This window comes from Porites lutea, chromosome 9, assembly GCF_958299795.1.
Source record: "Porites lutea chromosome 9, jaPorLute2.1, whole genome shotgun sequence".
NCBI classification, from domain to species: Eukaryota; Metazoa; Cnidaria; class Anthozoa; order Scleractinia; family Poritidae; genus Porites; species Porites lutea.
In genome coordinates, this window is record NC_133209.1 from 19625827 (window position 1) to 19644998 (window position 19172).

Consider the following 19172-nt stretch of genomic DNA (forward strand, 5'->3'; position numbering starts at 1 on the left):
TTCATATCTATCTTATTGACTACGTTCAAAATTTCCTTTTGAAAGGTTACCTTTCTTAACTTTTACTTTTAACTTGCATTTCAATTGCTGATTGCTGCGTGTTTCCTACGGTGTTATTGTTCACATTTCTAGTCATATTTTTTTCGCATAGCTTGGGATCATTTTCCATACGTTATGTTTAATAACTTAGCGTTGTTGTTATTGTCCATACTGCTTTTCCAAGGTTATACATGACTTGTAACTTTATCACCTGTTTTACAACCTTTCGTAAGTTTATTTGACATTGTAAGAAAACTTTATAAATAAACTGTTTTTGTAACCAGGGGACAATTTACACTGTATCTACAAGGCTCATGTCCAAGTCTCTCAGTTATTTCAAGGCTGTAACATTTTGCTTGTTACATTTCGCGTTAAAAATATTGTTTTATTTTGCGTCAAAAAGTTGTTACATTTCGCGTTAATGTTACATTTTGCGTCAATTGTTACATTTTGCGGCGTAACAACAATCCTTTGTTTTCTGTTGGCAAATTGTTACGGAATAAATTAATGCAACGTTTTTATTGGTCAATACAATCAAAATGATAGGAATTCTTTTGAACGTTGTGCACTTTCAGGTCCACAAAAACATATAACAAAGGAGTCTGACGGGTTTCATAACCATTCCACTCAATTAACTATGGCTGCACCTAGAAGTGTCTTTTCCCCACACTACTTTGAGAGCTGTGTCTTAAGACAATGAGAAATCAGGGGTGTGAAGAAAAAATGCCGTCCGATGAACGTTTGTGCGTTCTTGGGAGGTAAAACGACCGAACACGAGAGTTTTTCAACTCAAAGAAATGCCGGGCAAGGCGCAAAACATCTAAAAAAAGAAGGTTAATTTCAATTTTCTGATCCTTGAAAAAATTTTTTGTGAAATCTACATAAAATTTGCTTGTTGATAGTGGTGTTTTTGGTGTAGTGCATAGAGAATTCAAATAGTGCTGTGCTTTGGAAGATGCAACAGTCAGCTTTGCCGTTCACGTGCTGGTTTTCATTGTAACGCCATGTTTATTTATGTTATCTTGCAGTCGGATGGAAAAGCAAAAGCACCTTGTTTTTGTGGCAAAAAAGTGCCGCCGGTTTATTCGCGGAGAACCGTAACCATAATCTACCCAGCTGAGGAAAAAAACTTAATTGAAACGAGCATCATTTTGACATGAGGTAAGAGTCGTGTAGGCCTACCACCCCACTTTATTGCTATTAGAACACGATAAAGTCCACCTCTGAACTAATGTATTTTAATATTTTCATCCGCAATGGGGTTTTGCAACACGAAAAGACAGACATTGATTTATGACTGTTTACGACCCTTCGTGAGTGAAATTTACATAAATTTTATTTAATTTTTTTTACTTTCACATATTGATCCAAGATGTCTGACGATTGAAATATTGGAAATTATTCAGCACTTCTTCGATCGCAATTAGATTTTAGCGCGTATGATATTGCTCCCGAAGAAGCATAGAACACACTACTCTAGGCCGAAGCGGTGCTCGCAAAAAGTACTCCAAACACGACTTCTTTACACCTTTCCACTTAAAATGTATTTCAAGTATTCAAATTCCCTACTCTTCCCTTTCTATCGGTGTCGTCGAGTTGCTTCGGGTCTCTTGATATCAGAAGTCCAGGCGTTTTTACAGAAACCTTCCTCGATCATTATCATCTTGATATTTGTAAATCGAACGCTAAGACGCATAAAATCATCTCGATTTATCGGTTTGGTATTACATGCATGTGGGAGGGACTGCTAAACAGCCTTAAATATGGGGAGCCCCCCGCCAAGTATAACCCCTTTCCCTTTTGTATACCTTTTTTTAACAGACATGGTACCCTATAAACCATACCCTCCATTGAAAAAAAGAAAGAAAAAAGAAAAAAGACAAGAAAAGGTGCCCCTATCACATACTAACAGTAAGTTCTTGTTATTTTATGTAGCACTTCATGAATATCATTGATATATCCACAAGGTTCATCGGATCGAAATATTTTTTTCCTCTACGTGACAAATTTCCATACCATTTCACATACTTCAATTTGCGAATTACCCTTGAATACCTGAATACCTGAAGCCTGAAAAAGGTACTTATTCGAACTGCCTCACGCAACTGCGGCATGAACAATACCAAGAGCTATAATTGCTCTTGACAATATTGAACACACAGGTCTTCATACGCCTGACAAGTTGTATGCACGAGTAATGGTTGTCCACCATTTTCAATTTTTAAGGAATAAGTGATGAACATGTCTTAAAAATGATGATTTGCCCTATTGGAGAAAATCGCACCAGCTTCACCCCGTCTCCCTTGTACCTTAGAGATCAGCCAACGTTTTGGATTTCAACCATTCGGATCCCTTAATTCTTAGTTAACTGCTTAATATTTAATAGGCTTACATTTCCATGGCTTGTCGCTGTAGCCTCCAAAAATGTAGCTCCCAACCTTAACAATTGTTACAGTGGGTCCTTTGTTATCGCAATTTCTGTGAAAGTTTTCTGATCCCCAACCATGGCTACTAGCTCTATAACACAGTTTCCAGTAACTTCTGTCCGAACTTCGCAAGTGAGGACGAGGCCATCTGTTTAACTGTGATAACTTGCTGGCATCATTCGCTAAAATCACAGAGTTGTCGAAGCCCCCTGAAAAAAATAAGGAAATAAGAATTTCCGAATTTAAAAAAAAACCTTGTATTCTAATACCTACCAAAGAATTCACTATAACTTAAAACAAAATAGGACAACGACGACGACAACAATCCCAAAACTGCTAAAATATCCAAGACTTCCAGAAATACATTCAAGATGAAACTAAAGAGCCAAAGTAACAAGGAAAACAGAAGTATCCAACGAAACAAACAAACATAGTCTTTCAAGCACATAGCTTTCAAAGCATTTGACATTTCAGTAATAGCCCTTTTTCGTCACTATGTCAACTCCTCTTAGTGTACAATAGCACAAATAAGATGAAGGGAAATTGGCCGGAATTCAGTTCACTTTACATCAAATTGGTTATTATTGATTAGTTAGCTTTTTGTCGTGAACTAGTTATCAGCAGTTTTCAAGGTAGTCACCATGATGATGGAAACGATAAATGAACGAAAAAACTGCGTATAACATACAATGAGGAGAGCACGTCTTTCCGTCCCCATAGTAATTCGCATTCCGATCGCACTTGCAAGTAAATGACCCTCCTGTATTGGTGCAGATTGCATGGGAGTCACAGTCATGAGTGTTGAGAAAGCATTCATCAACATCTGAAAGGAAATATAAATTCGATTTACTTATTCATTGGTAAACGTATTTGCCAAGAAATTACAAAAAAGTTCGTGCAAAGAGATTAAGGCACTTTTCTGAGCATAAAAAAAGAACAATGGGGCAATCGGAGAAAAGAAGGCCTCTAACCCTTTCAAATATGTGCATGTAAATAAACAATATAATTAGCCGGTCATTAATGATTCCTTATTTCTTTTTTTTTCTTTTCTCTTCTTTTCTTTTTCTTTTCTTTCTTTTTTTTAGCAAATGCTCGTACCTCTACAGGTTCGTCCATTTCCCGAGTATCCGCTGTTACAGGTGCACGTGTAAGATCCATCTGTATTATGGCAAGTCGCACTGCTGTCATACTGATGACCTGAAGAACACTCGTCGATATCTAAAAGCAAAATGAAAACTATTTAAGACTAACAAAGTACATGAACCTTCGGCATAAGCCTTGAGTTCTGTTTATCTACTTATTCATTTATTCTTTAGTTGAAGCAATCAACACCGCTCGTATGTTTCTATTTTGTATAGCAAATAATATAGTTACCTCTACATAAGACCATTTTACAGTTGTGAGCTTAGTATCTCAGCCTTTGAGCGAACGTGACGCTGAGGTTGACTGTGTTTTGCTAGAAACCTCTGATCTCTCTCTTTCTTAAAATAATAACAGTCAAAGAACAAATGATGTACATAATAACGCAGGAAGGGTTAGCATTAAGCCAATTCCAGCCTCGTTTCCACCTGTAACTGTAAAATGGTCTATTACCTGTGCATGAAAAACCATCACCGGTATATCCTGTCCCGCACTGGCATTTATAGGAGCCAAGCGTATTTGTACAGACGGCATCCTTATGACAATGATTATTGTTTCCTCCGCATTCATCTAAATCTAATTAAAAACAAACAAAAAAATTAAACACAGGAAATACTTAAAAAACACTTTGCTTACGTTGAATCTTAGAAAGAAAACGTTGGTATGGTGCAAGGAAAAAGCAAATCAGTGAGGAAAAAATCTAAACTACAAATAGCATTAAGGGTGTAAGCTTTGTGTGTGATCCTCAAATTTGTGATGGATCAGTCCACAATTGATGAGTCAGACTTGAATTCAAAGTGAACACAGTTTGTACTCATGCTAGGGACCGACCATTATAAGAGTTATTTACATGCGGGTGGGCCAGGGGAAAAGTGCAAAACTAAGGGAAATTTTACTAAGGGAAGAGTTAAATGTTACGTTCATGCACATTGAAATTCCGCAAACCTGCCATAACTTTTCTGTTGGACGCCTCTTACAGTAAACAAGCAACATAAATCGCTAAACATCCGCCTATCCACCATGTAATTGAAAGGTAGCCAATCAAATGAGGGTTAACCAATGAAACGACCAATAAAGCAATTCAATCAATAAGGTAATCATTAAATCATCAGTTAATCACTCAGGTCCCGTCCACACGTATCCGGATATTTTTAAATCCTCAACTTTTTCTTTCTGGATTCCACAATTTCCACGTCTACACGCATCCGTCGTCAATCGAGTTTGCCCGTCCACACGTATCCGACACGTATCCGGATTCACTCTAGTTCCCAGGAGTCCTCTGGGAACATTGGCAAGAGCGCATGCGTCGTAAAGACGGTAAGAGAGATAACCTGGGAACGAGGTTGCCTTCTTGAATGCAGTATTTACGGTAAAGAACTGGGCTCAATCTTCTTTCGTCACCGGATTAAAAAAAATATCAGCATTTAGCGTCCATACGATTCCAGATTTATAGCGTATTCCAAAACTTCCACTCTGGACAGCGGATTCAAAAAGTTGTGGATTCAAAATTAGCCGTGTACGGCGCCTCAATCAAGGAATAAATTAATGATCTATGGATCAGTTGACAGATCGAAAATCAATTGCCACAACTGATTTTTGAGTCTCAAGCGATGTAAAGAAACTGGCCGTAGTCGATCATCAAGCATTTGGGTCTTCTTATTTTAGTTAATTTGCCTTTAATTAAGGTATGTGGATTCGGAGCTGGTTTCACTCGCCAGCCGATGTATAACATCAATTTTGTGCGAACCAACTTTTTTGCCCTTTTCTGGCAGCCGTGACTTATGCTTTTGTGGTTTGTGTCCCTTAAGAGTAACATTAAAACTTTGGATATCTAGGTGTACGATAATAATGTGTTTTGCCATTTAAGGTGTACGCAAGTGAAAAAAAAAAAAAAAAAAAAAACGTTAGGCATGTTCAATGATGTTGTAACTAGAAAATAATTTGGCCCTTTAGAGACAATCGAATACTCCCAGATACCTTCTGAACAGGTGTAGTTATAGCAGGTACCGCAGCTCACATCATTCCACATAAAACTATGTCTTACTCCCAGAGTGTGAAAGCAATCTTGATTGTTGAAGTCATCGGGCTGGTTCTTAGCCCAGTAAGTGAAGTTGTTAGTTCTATTATCAGCCCAGACGAAAGTTCCCTCAATGTCCATATCGTTAAGCCCAATCCACCCCTTGGTGCCATTCAGTCGATGCTGAATATAAACGTTTTCTTCTTGATTCCGTACGGTGATGAGGTTTGCGCTGTACGCTTGGCATGTTTTCTGTGCATCAGTCCAATTCTTGCATGATTGGCTTTTCGAATAGTAAAAATATGACCATCCTGGCTTACATACATCTTCAAGAGAAAAAAACAGTGTCTGTTAAATATGCAGATAGGACTCGCTATCATGTTGATAGAGCTACGAATTTTAGAGAGCCTACTGTAAAACCTGGAAAGAAAAAGAAAATGCATTAATTAACACTAGCGTTAAAACCTTCACGCCGGAAATCCCTTCTCTATCATATGTCGCAGAAATACAGTATTGGCCGTTATCACACTAGAGACGGAAAATTCATCTTCAGAATGCGTAAAAATTGATTTCACTGAAAAACAGATGGATAAAGTCAGGCGGATTGTCCATCCAAAATTAAGACCGTTCCATTTTCAAATTAAGACGCATTATCTGTCTGACGCGGGTCATCCAACAGATAACCCGTCTCTCGTGTGAATACAGCCATTCTTAAATACAAAGGACATAGAAACTTGGCAAATTAATATCCGACTGAATAGTGAAGAGAATCTGACTTAGCGGTAATGAAATTACACATTCTTGGTTTGCCACCACTTGACACAGCGACCATGTTGATTAACAAAACAATACAGTCTTCTCTTGCAGAATTTGCCTGAAAAAAAAGGTCAATTCCCAGAGGGGAAAGGCTTTTGTTGTGTTGTCAAACAACATGGCTGTCGTTACAGCTAAAATAAAAACGCGACTTGAAACTCGAAGCTTTCTCCAGGGCGTAGAAATAAGAGAGCCTTAAAGGAACGGTATCCCGTTACTGCGCATGCATCAAACTTTGATTTTCGGATAGGATGTCGCGAAATTAAAAGATGCGAGGAGAGTAGTTCTATTGTGTTTTGAAGAAAAAACATATGACGCTCGCGCGTGCGCATAATCGGGACGCCGTCCCTTTAAGTGAACTGTAATCGTAAAAAAATCATTTGCAATAAGCCCACAGTCCGTTCTCTCTGCGACGCGGAATGAAATATTTGATGTCCGCGCGCAGTGACTCTCTAAGGCGTAAACAAACTTCCGGTGGCGTCTTAGACTAGTGACGTCTTCAAATCTCCAGCTAGGTATTATATAATTTATTGTGAAGCTTCTGGAAACTTTGAGCCGTACCCACCTGCCAGCACTACGTAGGACACGTTCACAGGATCATGCTGGTCAGCGTACAACTCCTTGAGACAAACGCGGAAGTCACTTGTCTTGATGTGCTGTAAGATATGGATGTTACAAAATAATACCCATTTTGCTTCAAACACGAAAAGTCTGTAATATCCTCTCGCATGTGCTAAAGGACGTCGAAAAGACCAGGCTTAACTGTAAGATAAATTCGTCCAAAAGCTTGCCACTGACTCGCCTTTATATTTGCATAAACACTGGAAATTGACCTGGGGAAAATCAACAGAAACGGCTTAGACTACTGTTATGTATGGACGTAGCTTATAAACGGAATACATGTAACTCTTAAACGAAACGAACCTTAGTGCGAGTTGGTGTACTTTTCTAATGGCATTAGCGCTAATACACGGTTCCTCTGACTTTGATTTTATTAACAAAGCAGATGAAGGGACTTTTCCACCGTAAAGAAAAAAAGAAAAGATAAAGGACTGGAAAAATATTCGTGAGCTTACGTTTGGCACACCAGCCCTTCTTTAGAGCTAATCAAGGGATTGTGGGTTCTGTGCGGTTTATATATGTATTTCAAGGGTTCTAAAGTTTGATCATGATCAATGCAATGTCAATTGCAACTGATAATACCTCAATCCATGCAGTCACGGACATGTAAATTGGTTTCAAATTGTTGCCTTCTGAGTTGTGACCAGCTGCTATCATTACTATGGGTTCTTTGTCGTAATTTCTTGAAAACTGCATATCCTAAGAACATAAGAAGGATGTTGAACTAAAACTCCGAAAGGTACTACACACCTTTTGATGGATGATAGTCAGTGGTGGGTGTATTTGGGGATGGAAAAGGAGTATTGGGATCGCGGATATACAATATTCCTTAAAATTTTTTTCGTAGATATTTACATAGATATTCATCTTGGGTCAGAACAGTTATTCCTTATTCCTAAGTCTGTGTTATTCATTACTCCGGGTCTCCTAACCCCAAATATTCATCATTCATTTTCAGTCTTTTATAACCTGTTATTCATTATTCTCCTGTCACCCTTGAGGTTGTATGGTCAGGTTTCAAATGTACCTCTAGCGGAGTGCTGCCATGAAGCGGAGACGAGAGTGCGTTTAACTCCTCTGGTATCAAGACAATTATATTGATTGGAAGGGGATAACAATTCGGATTGACAACTTTTTCCCTGATGAAGGTAGCATTGGCGAAACGTCGGAGCTTAAACTTCAATTAACAGCGTTTTATCTTCAATTTTTGTTACGTTGGTGAGAGAGGCCACAATTTTAAGTTCTTGTTTCACCAGCATATTATATGCCAGTAATTGAGTTGCTTGGCTATTATCTTGATGGCAAATGTGACATTATGGTGAAAATTACCTTGGGTTTCTTTCGCAAGCTAAAACAAAGTGAGGAGTTTCAAAGCTAAGGCTAGAAAGAAAGGGTTAAATATTTGTACTTGTTTATAGTAGGTTTTCTCAGCACTAACTAAATAGTTACAGACGAGTCTTTTCTGATTAAAATTTACTCTACCTTGCAAAATGCACCATTGTAGTTTGTAGAGACGGTGTTGTTGTTTGGAAAAAGTACCTGTTTGCTCTCAGCAAAAAGGGGCCTGTGTATTGTTTCAAAGACCATCCAACTCTGAAATGAAGTACGACAATCAAAACTGGGTCAATAAATGGAAATATGATAGTTATTTCATCATTCGATCACCGAGTTTGTTTTTTTAATTAAGGTTTACACTCGAAGCTATATATATCAACTCATGAATTGGAAGCGATCTTCCATTTTCACGAAAAAGCGAAGGTAGCATTGGCTAAACGCATGGTTTCATTTATACATGAGCAGAATATTATTTGCAGTCAATCTCAGTTGGACGGGATTGCGCATGAGTAGACCATTACGTGGGGAAACAAGAGATCATAATAGGACAGGATTTGCAGATCACATGGTGGGCTCTCGGCCAATAAAAAGGAAGAAAAATTTGCATCGAATGATAATAATAATTACTTGGCAGAATTACATTTTGGCATTTTTTTCCTTACTGGATCCGGGAGTATATCCGTCTAAGGGAAAAATACACACATACCACAAAGATATCTTCGTGTAGACCATCATAATTTTGTAGTTCTCGAAGACAAATGTAGAAGGAGGAACTGGTTGCATTCTCCACCCACAAACTTGCGGCATCGTGTTTGGCTGCACTGATATGTTCTGCTGTAACCAGAACTGTTGGTGTACCGACAAATTTTCCCTGTTAAACAACCATCGATTACAGGTAGAGTTTAGTGAGCATAACAATGAAGGATGGTTGAAAGCAAGAGTCTAACAGCACATTATCTGTTACGACAACTGTTTCCGGCACAGAATCAAGGATGCCTAACGCATTGATTTGGTTATTTCCCTGAACCAAATACTTTATACCGTATAAGGTGTTTCTCCAATTCTTAATTACTATTACTTTTTCCTAGAATATTTTTCTTCTTCTGACTCATTTTTGTAAAAGCCAATGACAATGGATTTTTATGATAAGGAAATATGAGACCATACAAAGGTCGAAAAAAGTGAATCCATCTCACTCGAAACATTTGCTAAATTTTGTTGTGAAGTATTTTGAAAGTTATTTTTAAGACAGATCTATCTCAACTTTTGAGTTTAGTTTTTGTTTCATAAAGTCTTGTTTTTGTCCACGTATTGTTTTCCTGTTTCGATCTTTTGTTTTTCCTTGTATTTGAAGTTTTGCTTAGCTCGCAAATTTATTTATTACCATATTAGGAATGTTACAGGTGGTCGTGTTTGTGGTGTTAGAGCTGACCTTGGTTCTTTGGTATATTCCCTAACAATAGCAAACCTGTTGCAGTATTAGCGATAAGAAATACAATAGAAACTCTTCCGGCCAGCTAACCCAAACACGTCCAGCTTTGGCTATTAAAACTGCTACTATACTTGAACTAGTTAATAGAGAAGAGTAGGAAAAGTAGAGTAGAAGTAGAGTAAGCAGAAGTTGTAAGAAGGATAAGAAGATTAAAGGCCAAGATGTAAATCAGATTCCTGGTACCTCGTCGTGTAGCGAGCGAGTTTCTCGAATACAACCCCACAATATACTGACACGGATTGTTGTTGTTGTTGTTGTTGTTGTCGTTGTTGATACAAAGCAAAAATTCTTGAACTGCGGTTCGGGGATTATACTGCTTTATGAGGTGCGTTTGGTAGTCTTATTCGAAATTTCACGTTAGATGATCACGGCAAATTTTTCTTTACTTGAAAATAGAGATGTGGTCGTTGAAGTGTTGGGAGAGGGAATTGAGGTACTCAAGGGTGTGGGTTGGTGAGTGTGTGTGGGTGAGTGTTGTGTTACAGAAAAAAAAGAATAAATAGAAATGGCCTGCCCCCCCCCCCCCCCCCCCCCTCCTCACGAGTAGTGGATGGTAATAGAATAGGCCATTTCCGAGTTGCCCCGGGCCTCTACATCGAAACGGGGTTAAGTTCTCAGCCTTTGATATGGAAATGATTATTCATTCTCATGCAAATAAAACTCATTTTCGCAAGAATTGTTGTGCACTTGGCCTCACTTTGAAAATGAGGATTTTTGGAACTCGGAAGTGGCCTATTTGGCACTCACTGTCTTAATGAGATATATGTACTTTTTCATAACGTTTTCTACGTTTGTGTATTCCTGCGCAAAACGATGATATATTTCACCGCAAAAATATGACAATCAGGTTCCCTTTACTTCTATTTCAAGAAAACATAACGTTTATTTGCCTGTGGAAGGTTGACTTTTGAGCACTGTGTTCCAGTCCACCATTCTGAAATGCGTGTTTTACCCGCCACACCTCCATCAGGAGCACCTTGGTAGGCCATCCAGTCCACCGTGGCAAATTCTTTGATAAAGCGATCATTTCTTCCTGCTGCAGTCACGCACACCTAAAGATTAGATGCCGAATGGCTAATGATTATATGGCATGTTGAGATACGATCTCGCAATCACTAATGATCATTATATTGGTGAATTTAGGAATTAAAAAATGTACATGGTCAAGAAAGATTTTACTAGTCAGCCATAACTACTGACCTTAAAAATGGAGACTCCAAGTTATTTTGAAGACCTCCCAATAATTACCCAACGCATATTTCTGTCAGTAATCTATTCACCGGGCAGGTATAAATTTACTGAGAAAGCGAGTGAATCAGTTGTGGAAGAAAAAGCGATGTTTTTTAAAAAGGGTTTTGCACTTTTCTGAGGTGATAAGGACTAAGCGCTGATTTGGATTTAAAGACCCAAGTGACATGAAACCGACAGCGTGAGGGTCTTCATCCCAGCTATCACGAAGCAAACAAGGACATTTATATATATTTGTTTAAATACAGAGGATTAAAATTGTTTGACCTATTAAGTGTTGAGATCGACTGACGATTCACTGAGATTCCTCTTTGGAAATAAAAAAAAATGCGAGAAAAACGGCAACACTTATGACTACAGAGGTCACAAACTACCAGCACTTAAATTTTGTACCGTTAGGAACAAGCTGAAATGAATCGTCTAAATATTGACCTCAAAACTCTCGTAGTTGACTATTTGTGTCCAGGAAACGGTAGCATCGTGTATATAATTTTTCCTGCTTATGTTCCAGTGATTGGTCGTTATTTGCACGTGCACTTGTTTGTCGGGATAGAACGAAAACTGTGGAAATTTCACTACTTCACAGGCCGTTTCTGCCCACTGTACATGTCTTTTCATCAAAACTCGCCCGATCTGGACAGGAAAGCCTAGAGACAGAAACACAGCCATGAATAAGGGAATGACAAAACTGTAGATTAAAAGACCAAAACGACAATTGTAACTACGCTGGTATTACATAGCGATGTATTGATAAGTGAGCCAATAGCTAACGAAGAAAGATATGAAACGTAAAACACTATTTCCTTTCTATGTGTAATTAAGGGAGTAAAATAAAGCTATAATCGTACCGGTGACCGGAGGAAGTGGGACTTAGAGGAAACACTGGAATTGCCAGTATGAAAGCATTATTAAGGTATACTAATATACAGATTTAGCCAGAGCTGAAAGCGAAGCTGCGGTTAATATATGGCAACGGTAAATACTTGGACCTTGAAAAAGGCTTCCGAGGGAATTCATCTCTCTTAGGCCCAGTTCAAACGTCGAATTTCACATGTGCCGAATTTAATTGCTGTTTTAGTCGCCTAAAATAGTTAAATACGGCATTTGATTCAAACGTCGAATTTATCTCACTGAACTCTGTCGAATTTAACTCTCTTCGCGGTCAATATTCTCAGTAATATAATAGTAATCATTACTATTATATTAATGAATTAATTTTAGTAAATGATTTACTAAAATTCATTCATTAAGTTCGGCACATGTGAAATGCGACGTTTGAATCAAAAATCGAACCTAAGTCGAAGATTCGACTGTTTCAGTCGCAGATACGGCAAACGTTGCATTTAATTTAAACAGTCCAATTTAATTGATTCAAACGTCGCACTTCACATGCATTTAACTCTCGCGTTAAGTTCGGCACATGTGAAATTCGACGTTTGAACCGGGCCTTAGAAAAAAAAAAGAGTTGGACTTGAGTCTGCAATCAAATTACAGCTAATAACTGTGACCTAGAAGAGTTGTTATCTGACCCCACGATACGGTTATTAAATACCCTTCAGTGGCTACCCTGTTTTGAGAGCTCTCAATTAAGCTTAACTTAAAAGTCTTAAATTCAGCTCAACACAGGTTACAGTTGTCTCACTTGCTAGAAAGTGACATTTCACTCTAGTTTCCCTGTGGTGCGGACGGACGCCGGGGTGGACGGACAGGTGGACGGGCCAATGGTCAAATGATTTCCAAATTTTCTTGGATGCCAAAATAGATGACCAAATTTTGTTACTCATGGTATTCCGCTGCACAGGTTTCGTGCACGCGAGGGCTTCCGCTAAAAGGACATAAAATGGTACCCTCTGTCCCTACTGCTGCTACGTGTTTCTTATTTGCTAAAGCAGTCGAACAAGGCCCCCACTTTAAGAGCTTGTACGTTTTTAGCACGACACAAGCAATTAACACGCTCTTGATAGCCTGGGAACCTTACCTGTACAGCTGCCTGGATGGTAGAGGGTGTGATTACTTTTGTGTTGGCAAATGTCCAGCAAACAGAAGTACTTGTTCTTGAATGTTGTCGAGTTAGATGAACACACAGGCTCCTCGTAAGACGGGCAGTTGTCATCACAAACACAACGGGCATCAAATGCGGAGAAAGCTTTGCAGATAGCATGGTATTCGCAAGTAACGTTTGTGCACGAGTCTATATCTTTAGGGCAAATAAAAAAAAAGAAAAGAAGAGAACGAAAGGTTATCTGTCTATCGATAACGATCTTACCACACAATTTTCAAGGGCAACGGCTGGTTTTCTGCAACATCTAATTTGTTATTCCATGCATGGCATACGGGGCTATATGGGTTACTAAGTACGACTATTTATGACTGACAAATCTTTCAAAACAAAGAATAAAATAATATAACGGGAGAAGTATGTACCTCCCACTATAGCATAGTGCACTGTAACTGGATCGTGAGACTTGCTCATTCCCTGGCTGTCTTTGATGCACACTTTGAAAGACACACGGGTGATTTCCTTTAAGGCGGAACAAAACGTGAAATGTGGAGGTTCACTTAAAAAAGATGCTTAGCTGTTACCTCTTAAGCAAGAACTATTGACTTTTTAGTGTTGGAATTTTTTATATTAAATGACGACAGCCAAATCCTGGTGTTTTATCCAAGACAAAAATATAGACATAAATAACAGAGCAGCAAAGAGAAAAGCGACTTGAGTCACTTTTCTCTTTGCTGTTTTGTTATTATGTCTGTACTTCTTTTCAGGTCTGAAAAGGGGTTCCGTTAAGCGGTACATTGAGAAACGGCCTTCGCAGACTAGACATTCATGGTTGTCGACAACTATCTTATATCGACATGAATCGATATCTCACTGTGTCTTACTCAAGCATTCCACACAGTGGTGTCTTTAACTGCCGATAAAAAAAATCATTTCAGCGATACAATTTTGGAAAGTAACATCTACTGCGCAAGCTTGTAATGCACGTTTCAAAATGGCGGCTAGAAAACAACAAGTTGTCGACAAAACAACAAGACAGTTTTGCTTTTCTAAAAAGGAAAACCGTTTAGTTGTGGAGAGATATCTGAGGATAGTTTAGAGATAGCCTAAAAGGTTTCTTACCTCAATCCAAACAGTAAGAGCGTTGCTATAGCGACCATCAGCCTTCATCCACAAGGCTCTAGTGTCGTTGTCATGACTGACAGATGCTAGAATATTGGGTGGCTCGTAGAACGGATTTTCAAATTTATAATCCTATGGACCATGAATAAGCATGGAAAACATTATTTCAACGTGTGAAGACTGGAATGTTCAAAAATTCGATGGCTGTTAGTCATTCAGAAGAATTTGATGTTCGTCTATTTGTTTTTATTTGTTTTTTGTTATTTTTTGGTTGAAAAACTTAGGTCAGATAAGTTTACTAATGGCTGCACTGCCTGAACAGTTGACGCATTAAAGACAACATTCTTCATTTAAACAAGAAGGCCCGGGCATAATTGTGGTCAAGAGCGAGATCATCTCCTCTTAGGGGATTAAGAAAAGGGTGATTAAAACATAAACATTTTTAACTGTTGCCCACTCTAGTTTAAAGGCTTATGTAACTTGTGTTGACGTCAAGGTTTCTAACCTGACAAAAGGCATAGTTGTTTTCACTTGTTGGTGCACCAAGTCCAGAAAACCGAAGCTTGCCTTGTTCAGTAAAGTTCCAAGGCGCCGGTAGCACATCATATGCAAGCCAGTTCTGGTAAAACAATACACCTAAGAGTCACTTGTGCATGACCTGTTTATCACTGGAAAGCGGAAACTTGATCATATAACTCCGGCATTAAGAGAGCTAAGGTGGCTCCACCAGTTTTCTTAAATATACACTTGGAGTTTTAGCGTTTAAATGTGTTAAGAGGTTAGCCCCTAGCTACCTTTGTCATACATTTAAGACACGTGATTGCGTTCATGACCGTAATACTAGATATAAGAATAACTTGAATATCCCAGCTTATAAGTCACCTTCTGGGCAACGCACATTTTTATACCGTGCAACGAGTTTCTGGAATTCTCTTCCATGTGAAATAAGAGGATGTGATAATTTGCCAATCTTCAAGAGACATTTAAAGGAATTTCTCAGTAGTTTTTAATTAGTACTGTGATATCAGTTTTAACATCTATAAGAATTTTAGATTTTTAATTTTAATGTATTTAGTATTGATTGTAATTAGTTTTTATAACCCATTTAGTGGAAAACTAATAAACACATTCATTGTTTGCAAAAAATTTATAGCTAAGCTGGGAACCCCGAGAAAAAAAACATTATCTGCTAGCCGAGCAATACTAAGAATGTAAGATGACTGATTTAGATTCACCATATCTAATCGTTTCTTTTTACTCAGTTAATGCACATCTTTTGCTCGGATCGGTCCTCATTTTCAAGTAACTTAAAGTTCATCTTAAGGTGGCATGATACTATTTATATGCATGTTGGTTATGTTTTTGAACCGCGGTTTTCAGCAGAAACCTTTAAACGGATTCATATGATTTTTTTTGCATCCTTAACAAAGAATGGTGGCACTTTTAGAACATGCTATTTACGTGTATTTTCTTGAAGATATAAAAAGGCTTGAGATATCGGAGTATTTTCGAAACTGCATTTTTTATAACTTCAAAATCCTACGACAGATTTCTCACTAACCTCAGCAAATAATCATTTCAGCTCTTTAGATTTATTTCTGCAAGTTTGCAGTCAATCGTGACCGTACACATTGCCACACAAATGCTGGTCAAATTTAGCTGTAAATGCAACGCTAACACATTTGTCAAAGTTGACGCGCAGAAATACTGCGACGGACTATCACTTATCTGAAAGGGGATTCTCACCCAAAGCTACATTTTTATGAAAGTAAGTAATCAGAAACCTACCTAACGGCGAGTGCAGTTAGCACTACAATGCTGAATGCGGGGTGAGATTAAAGAACTTCTAATCATTATACTTACTTTTTATTTGTCCCTCTCTTTTCGAAACAAATCTTAACAACGCAAAATGTAGCATCTACGAAATCTCAAAAGGTTTTAGCGTCGCGTCCCATTTTGAGAAGAGAAATAAAGCAGCCAACTCCAGTGCTTCTAATAATCCCATTTTTCAGCTGCAATGAAAATATTGTTTCTGGCAATTTATTCAAGCTTTTAAGATCCACTATCACATTCGCACGGGAAGTTTGCCACTTGAGGATAAAGATGAAGAAAAATATGACTGTTGTCTCAGTTGTCTTTTCATTACCCCCAATGGCAAACTGCCCATGCGAATGTGATGACAAATCTACTAAGCTTGAATAACTTACCAAATACAAGAGTTTTAATTCATGACAGCTAAAAAATGGATGGTTTGAAGTGCTGGAGTTAGGGGCTTTATAAGTTCTCCTCAGAACGGGGGCCTAAAAACTGGTAAAATAAATAAATAAAAACTCGGTACTAAAAACTGGTAGAAGATTTCCGTAGCTGCTCTCTTTTGCTTTGCTTTTGTTGAGAGTTTTTTTGAAAAGAAAAGAACAAATGAACAGAACTTTAATTTGATAATCTCACCCCATATTCAGCATAAAGTTGCTCTTCTTGTAGTGCGAACCGTATTCTCCGCAGGCTTCCATTACTCTGTCTCTTGCAAAAAAACTTTGGGGTAAGAATTATACCCGACCTTGCAGATAGGAGATAGTCTACACTCTAGGCACTCTTCCTCTATTTTTGCTTCAACTTTCCCAGATGTGTTAGCGTAACAAGAATATAAACGACATCTTATTTAAAGGCCACCATTTTTTTTATTAAAGACGCCGAAAATCGTAGAAATCTGTTAAATCTTTCTTGCTGAAAAACGGCATTCAAAAACATAACTATCACGCTTATAAATTAAGCTCACGTGGCCACCTTAATCGGGTGAAATTGTGGCTCAGCGGTAGAAAAATTGATGTTAAACATGCACCGGTCTCCAAACTAAAATATATTGTTAGAGTGTAGAATATTTGTAAACCTTGAAACTTAGAAGTTGAAAAAATAAAAGAATTATTATTATAACTATCACGCTTATAAATTAAGCTCACGTGGCCACCTTAATCGGGTGAAATTGTGGCTCAGCGGTAGAAAAATTGATGTTAAACATGCACCGGTCTCCAAACTAAAATATATTGTTAGAGTGTAGAATATTTGTAAACCTTGAAACTTAGAAGTTGAAAAAATAAAAGAATTATTATTAATAATAAATTTGATTTGATGTTGCGACCAAATATTTGTTCCTGTCGTTTTCATATTAAGTCAATCAAGTTCGAAATACAAACATTTTGAAGCGAATTTGTAAGGATAAGGGTCAGGCTTATGCCTGTGAGTTCTGGTATCACATAAACCCTATCCGGGAAGTTTCGAAAATAGAAACGAGTCGAAGTTTTTCAATTTCAACTCACCACTGTAAGACCTGAATGAATTCCGTCGAAACTCATAAACTCTCTCAAGCAAACAATGAAGCCGGCTGCTTTGACGTCTTCTAGCCAGATATTCATGGAATCAAAAGGTCGGTCAGTATGTTCGCGTTGAACGGTTACAAACACTTGAGGTTTTACCTAAGATAAATCACAGAAAAAATGTTAATAAGCTGTTGGCATTATTTTGATATTGCCAAGTTGATGCTAAGGTGCACGTATCTTTAGGTAGTGGTGACGATGACTCTATCACCTTCCAACAGGTTTTTTGGCGGTAATATCCATCAAAGATTAGAAGAATTGAATAGCTTTGGCACGGTTGCGTCAAATTCCCCTTCAAGTTACCTAACAACTGAATGCATTGATCTTTGGACAAATAATGAAGTATTGATTACACTCTGCCTTAGAGTTTCCAGTTGTTAGCGGGATTCTGGATTCGTTGAGCTGAATTACAAGACTCTGGATTTAACAAGCAAAAATTTTGCCGATTCCAAAAATCCGGATTATCTTACATGGGATCATAGACGCCCTATACGACGTTTCCTACCCAACTGCGTTTTTGTCTAGCTACATGGTAGTATAGTGTCGAAGTTAAATGGGTCTGTTGCCTTTTTGGGTACCGTATATAATGAAGACAGGTTTAATTAGATTATACTGCGATCTCACCTGATTCTGAATACTCAGTGATATCTTTTTGCATTGTGTCCTTGATGTGAAATCGCTAAATTCCACGATCCCTGAGTGTATGCCTTGATAAGAACCTTGAAATGCAAGCCAGTTGATCACAGACGTGCCACTAGAGCCACTCCCTGCCTCGCGCACGCAGGCTTCGAAACCTGTTTTTGCGCCGACTCTACCCATAGAGACGCTGGGTCGTGGATTGCAACGTATTTGTTGCTGTGACTGAGTGTCGCGAACACCTTTATATCGTCTCCCGAACCCTGGAACTGAGTATTGAAAGAAACGGTCTGACAGCCGTGGTTGTTTTGGGAAGTGTCGGTAATATTGACCTTTCCAACTTGAAAGACCACCGCTTGAAAATGTAAACAAATTATTACTGTTATTATCATTATTATTATTATCATTATCATTATCATTATCATTATCATTATTACTGTTATTATTATTATCATTATAATCTTCATCACTATTGTTTATTCATTTTTTTTTTTACAACGAGCCGGCTGTAGTCTTATATTCCTGGGAACTGGTCAGGGGATTGATTGTACTGGGACTCAACTCAATGATAAGCCAAATCGTTATATATGGACGTCTTCTAATCTTCGTCGCAATTAAGATAGCTTTCAGGATTGACTAGCAATATAAGTCAAAACAGTCTGGATCTTTTAACTACCTTTCTACTTTTCTCAATAATAGCTGTGGTCATACTACAGACATTTACCTAGGTAAAACCGATTTACCTCGAGCAAATTCCTCAAAACTCTCCCTAGGTAAATTCATCTCGGATTTTGTTTTACCGAAGTAAAAAATTCTGGGAAGGTCACACTATCTATATCGGTTCCCAAGGTTTTCACGCACAGATGAATATTTTGGAGTGTAAATTCAGGAAGACAAGATGCGCAGGGATCTA

At 38.1% G+C, this 19172-nt stretch overlaps 1 protein-coding gene across 1 annotated transcript in view; it reads right to left on the reverse strand.

Moving 5' to 3' along the window:
• The window catches only part of LOC140948359 (uncharacterized), a 41438-nt gene extending 23776 nt beyond the window's left edge, over positions 1 to 17662 (reverse strand). Inside the window, exons 1-16 of the mRNA XM_073397595.1 lie at positions 17567 to 17662; positions 14758 to 14871; positions 14253 to 14384; positions 13556 to 13652; positions 13110 to 13328; positions 11564 to 11778; positions 10774 to 10935; positions 9098 to 9262; positions 8539 to 8649; positions 7639 to 7755; positions 7001 to 7091; positions 5583 to 5948; positions 4059 to 4181; positions 3564 to 3683; positions 3121 to 3288; positions 2432 to 2674 (exon numbers count right to left, since the gene is read on the reverse strand). Coding sequence (XP_073253696.1) covers positions 2432 to 2674; positions 3121 to 3288; positions 3564 to 3683; positions 4059 to 4181; positions 5583 to 5948; positions 7001 to 7091; positions 7639 to 7755; positions 8539 to 8649; positions 9098 to 9262; positions 10774 to 10935; positions 11564 to 11778; positions 13110 to 13328; positions 13556 to 13652; positions 14253 to 14384; positions 14758 to 14871; positions 17567 to 17662 — 2539 coding nt within the window. The remainder of the gene's footprint in view (positions 1 to 2431; positions 2675 to 3120; positions 3289 to 3563; positions 3684 to 4058; positions 4182 to 5582; positions 5949 to 7000; positions 7092 to 7638; positions 7756 to 8538; positions 8650 to 9097; positions 9263 to 10773; positions 10936 to 11563; positions 11779 to 13109; positions 13329 to 13555; positions 13653 to 14252; positions 14385 to 14757; positions 14872 to 17566) is intronic.
• Between the last annotated feature and the right edge of the window lie 1510 nt (positions 17663 to 19172).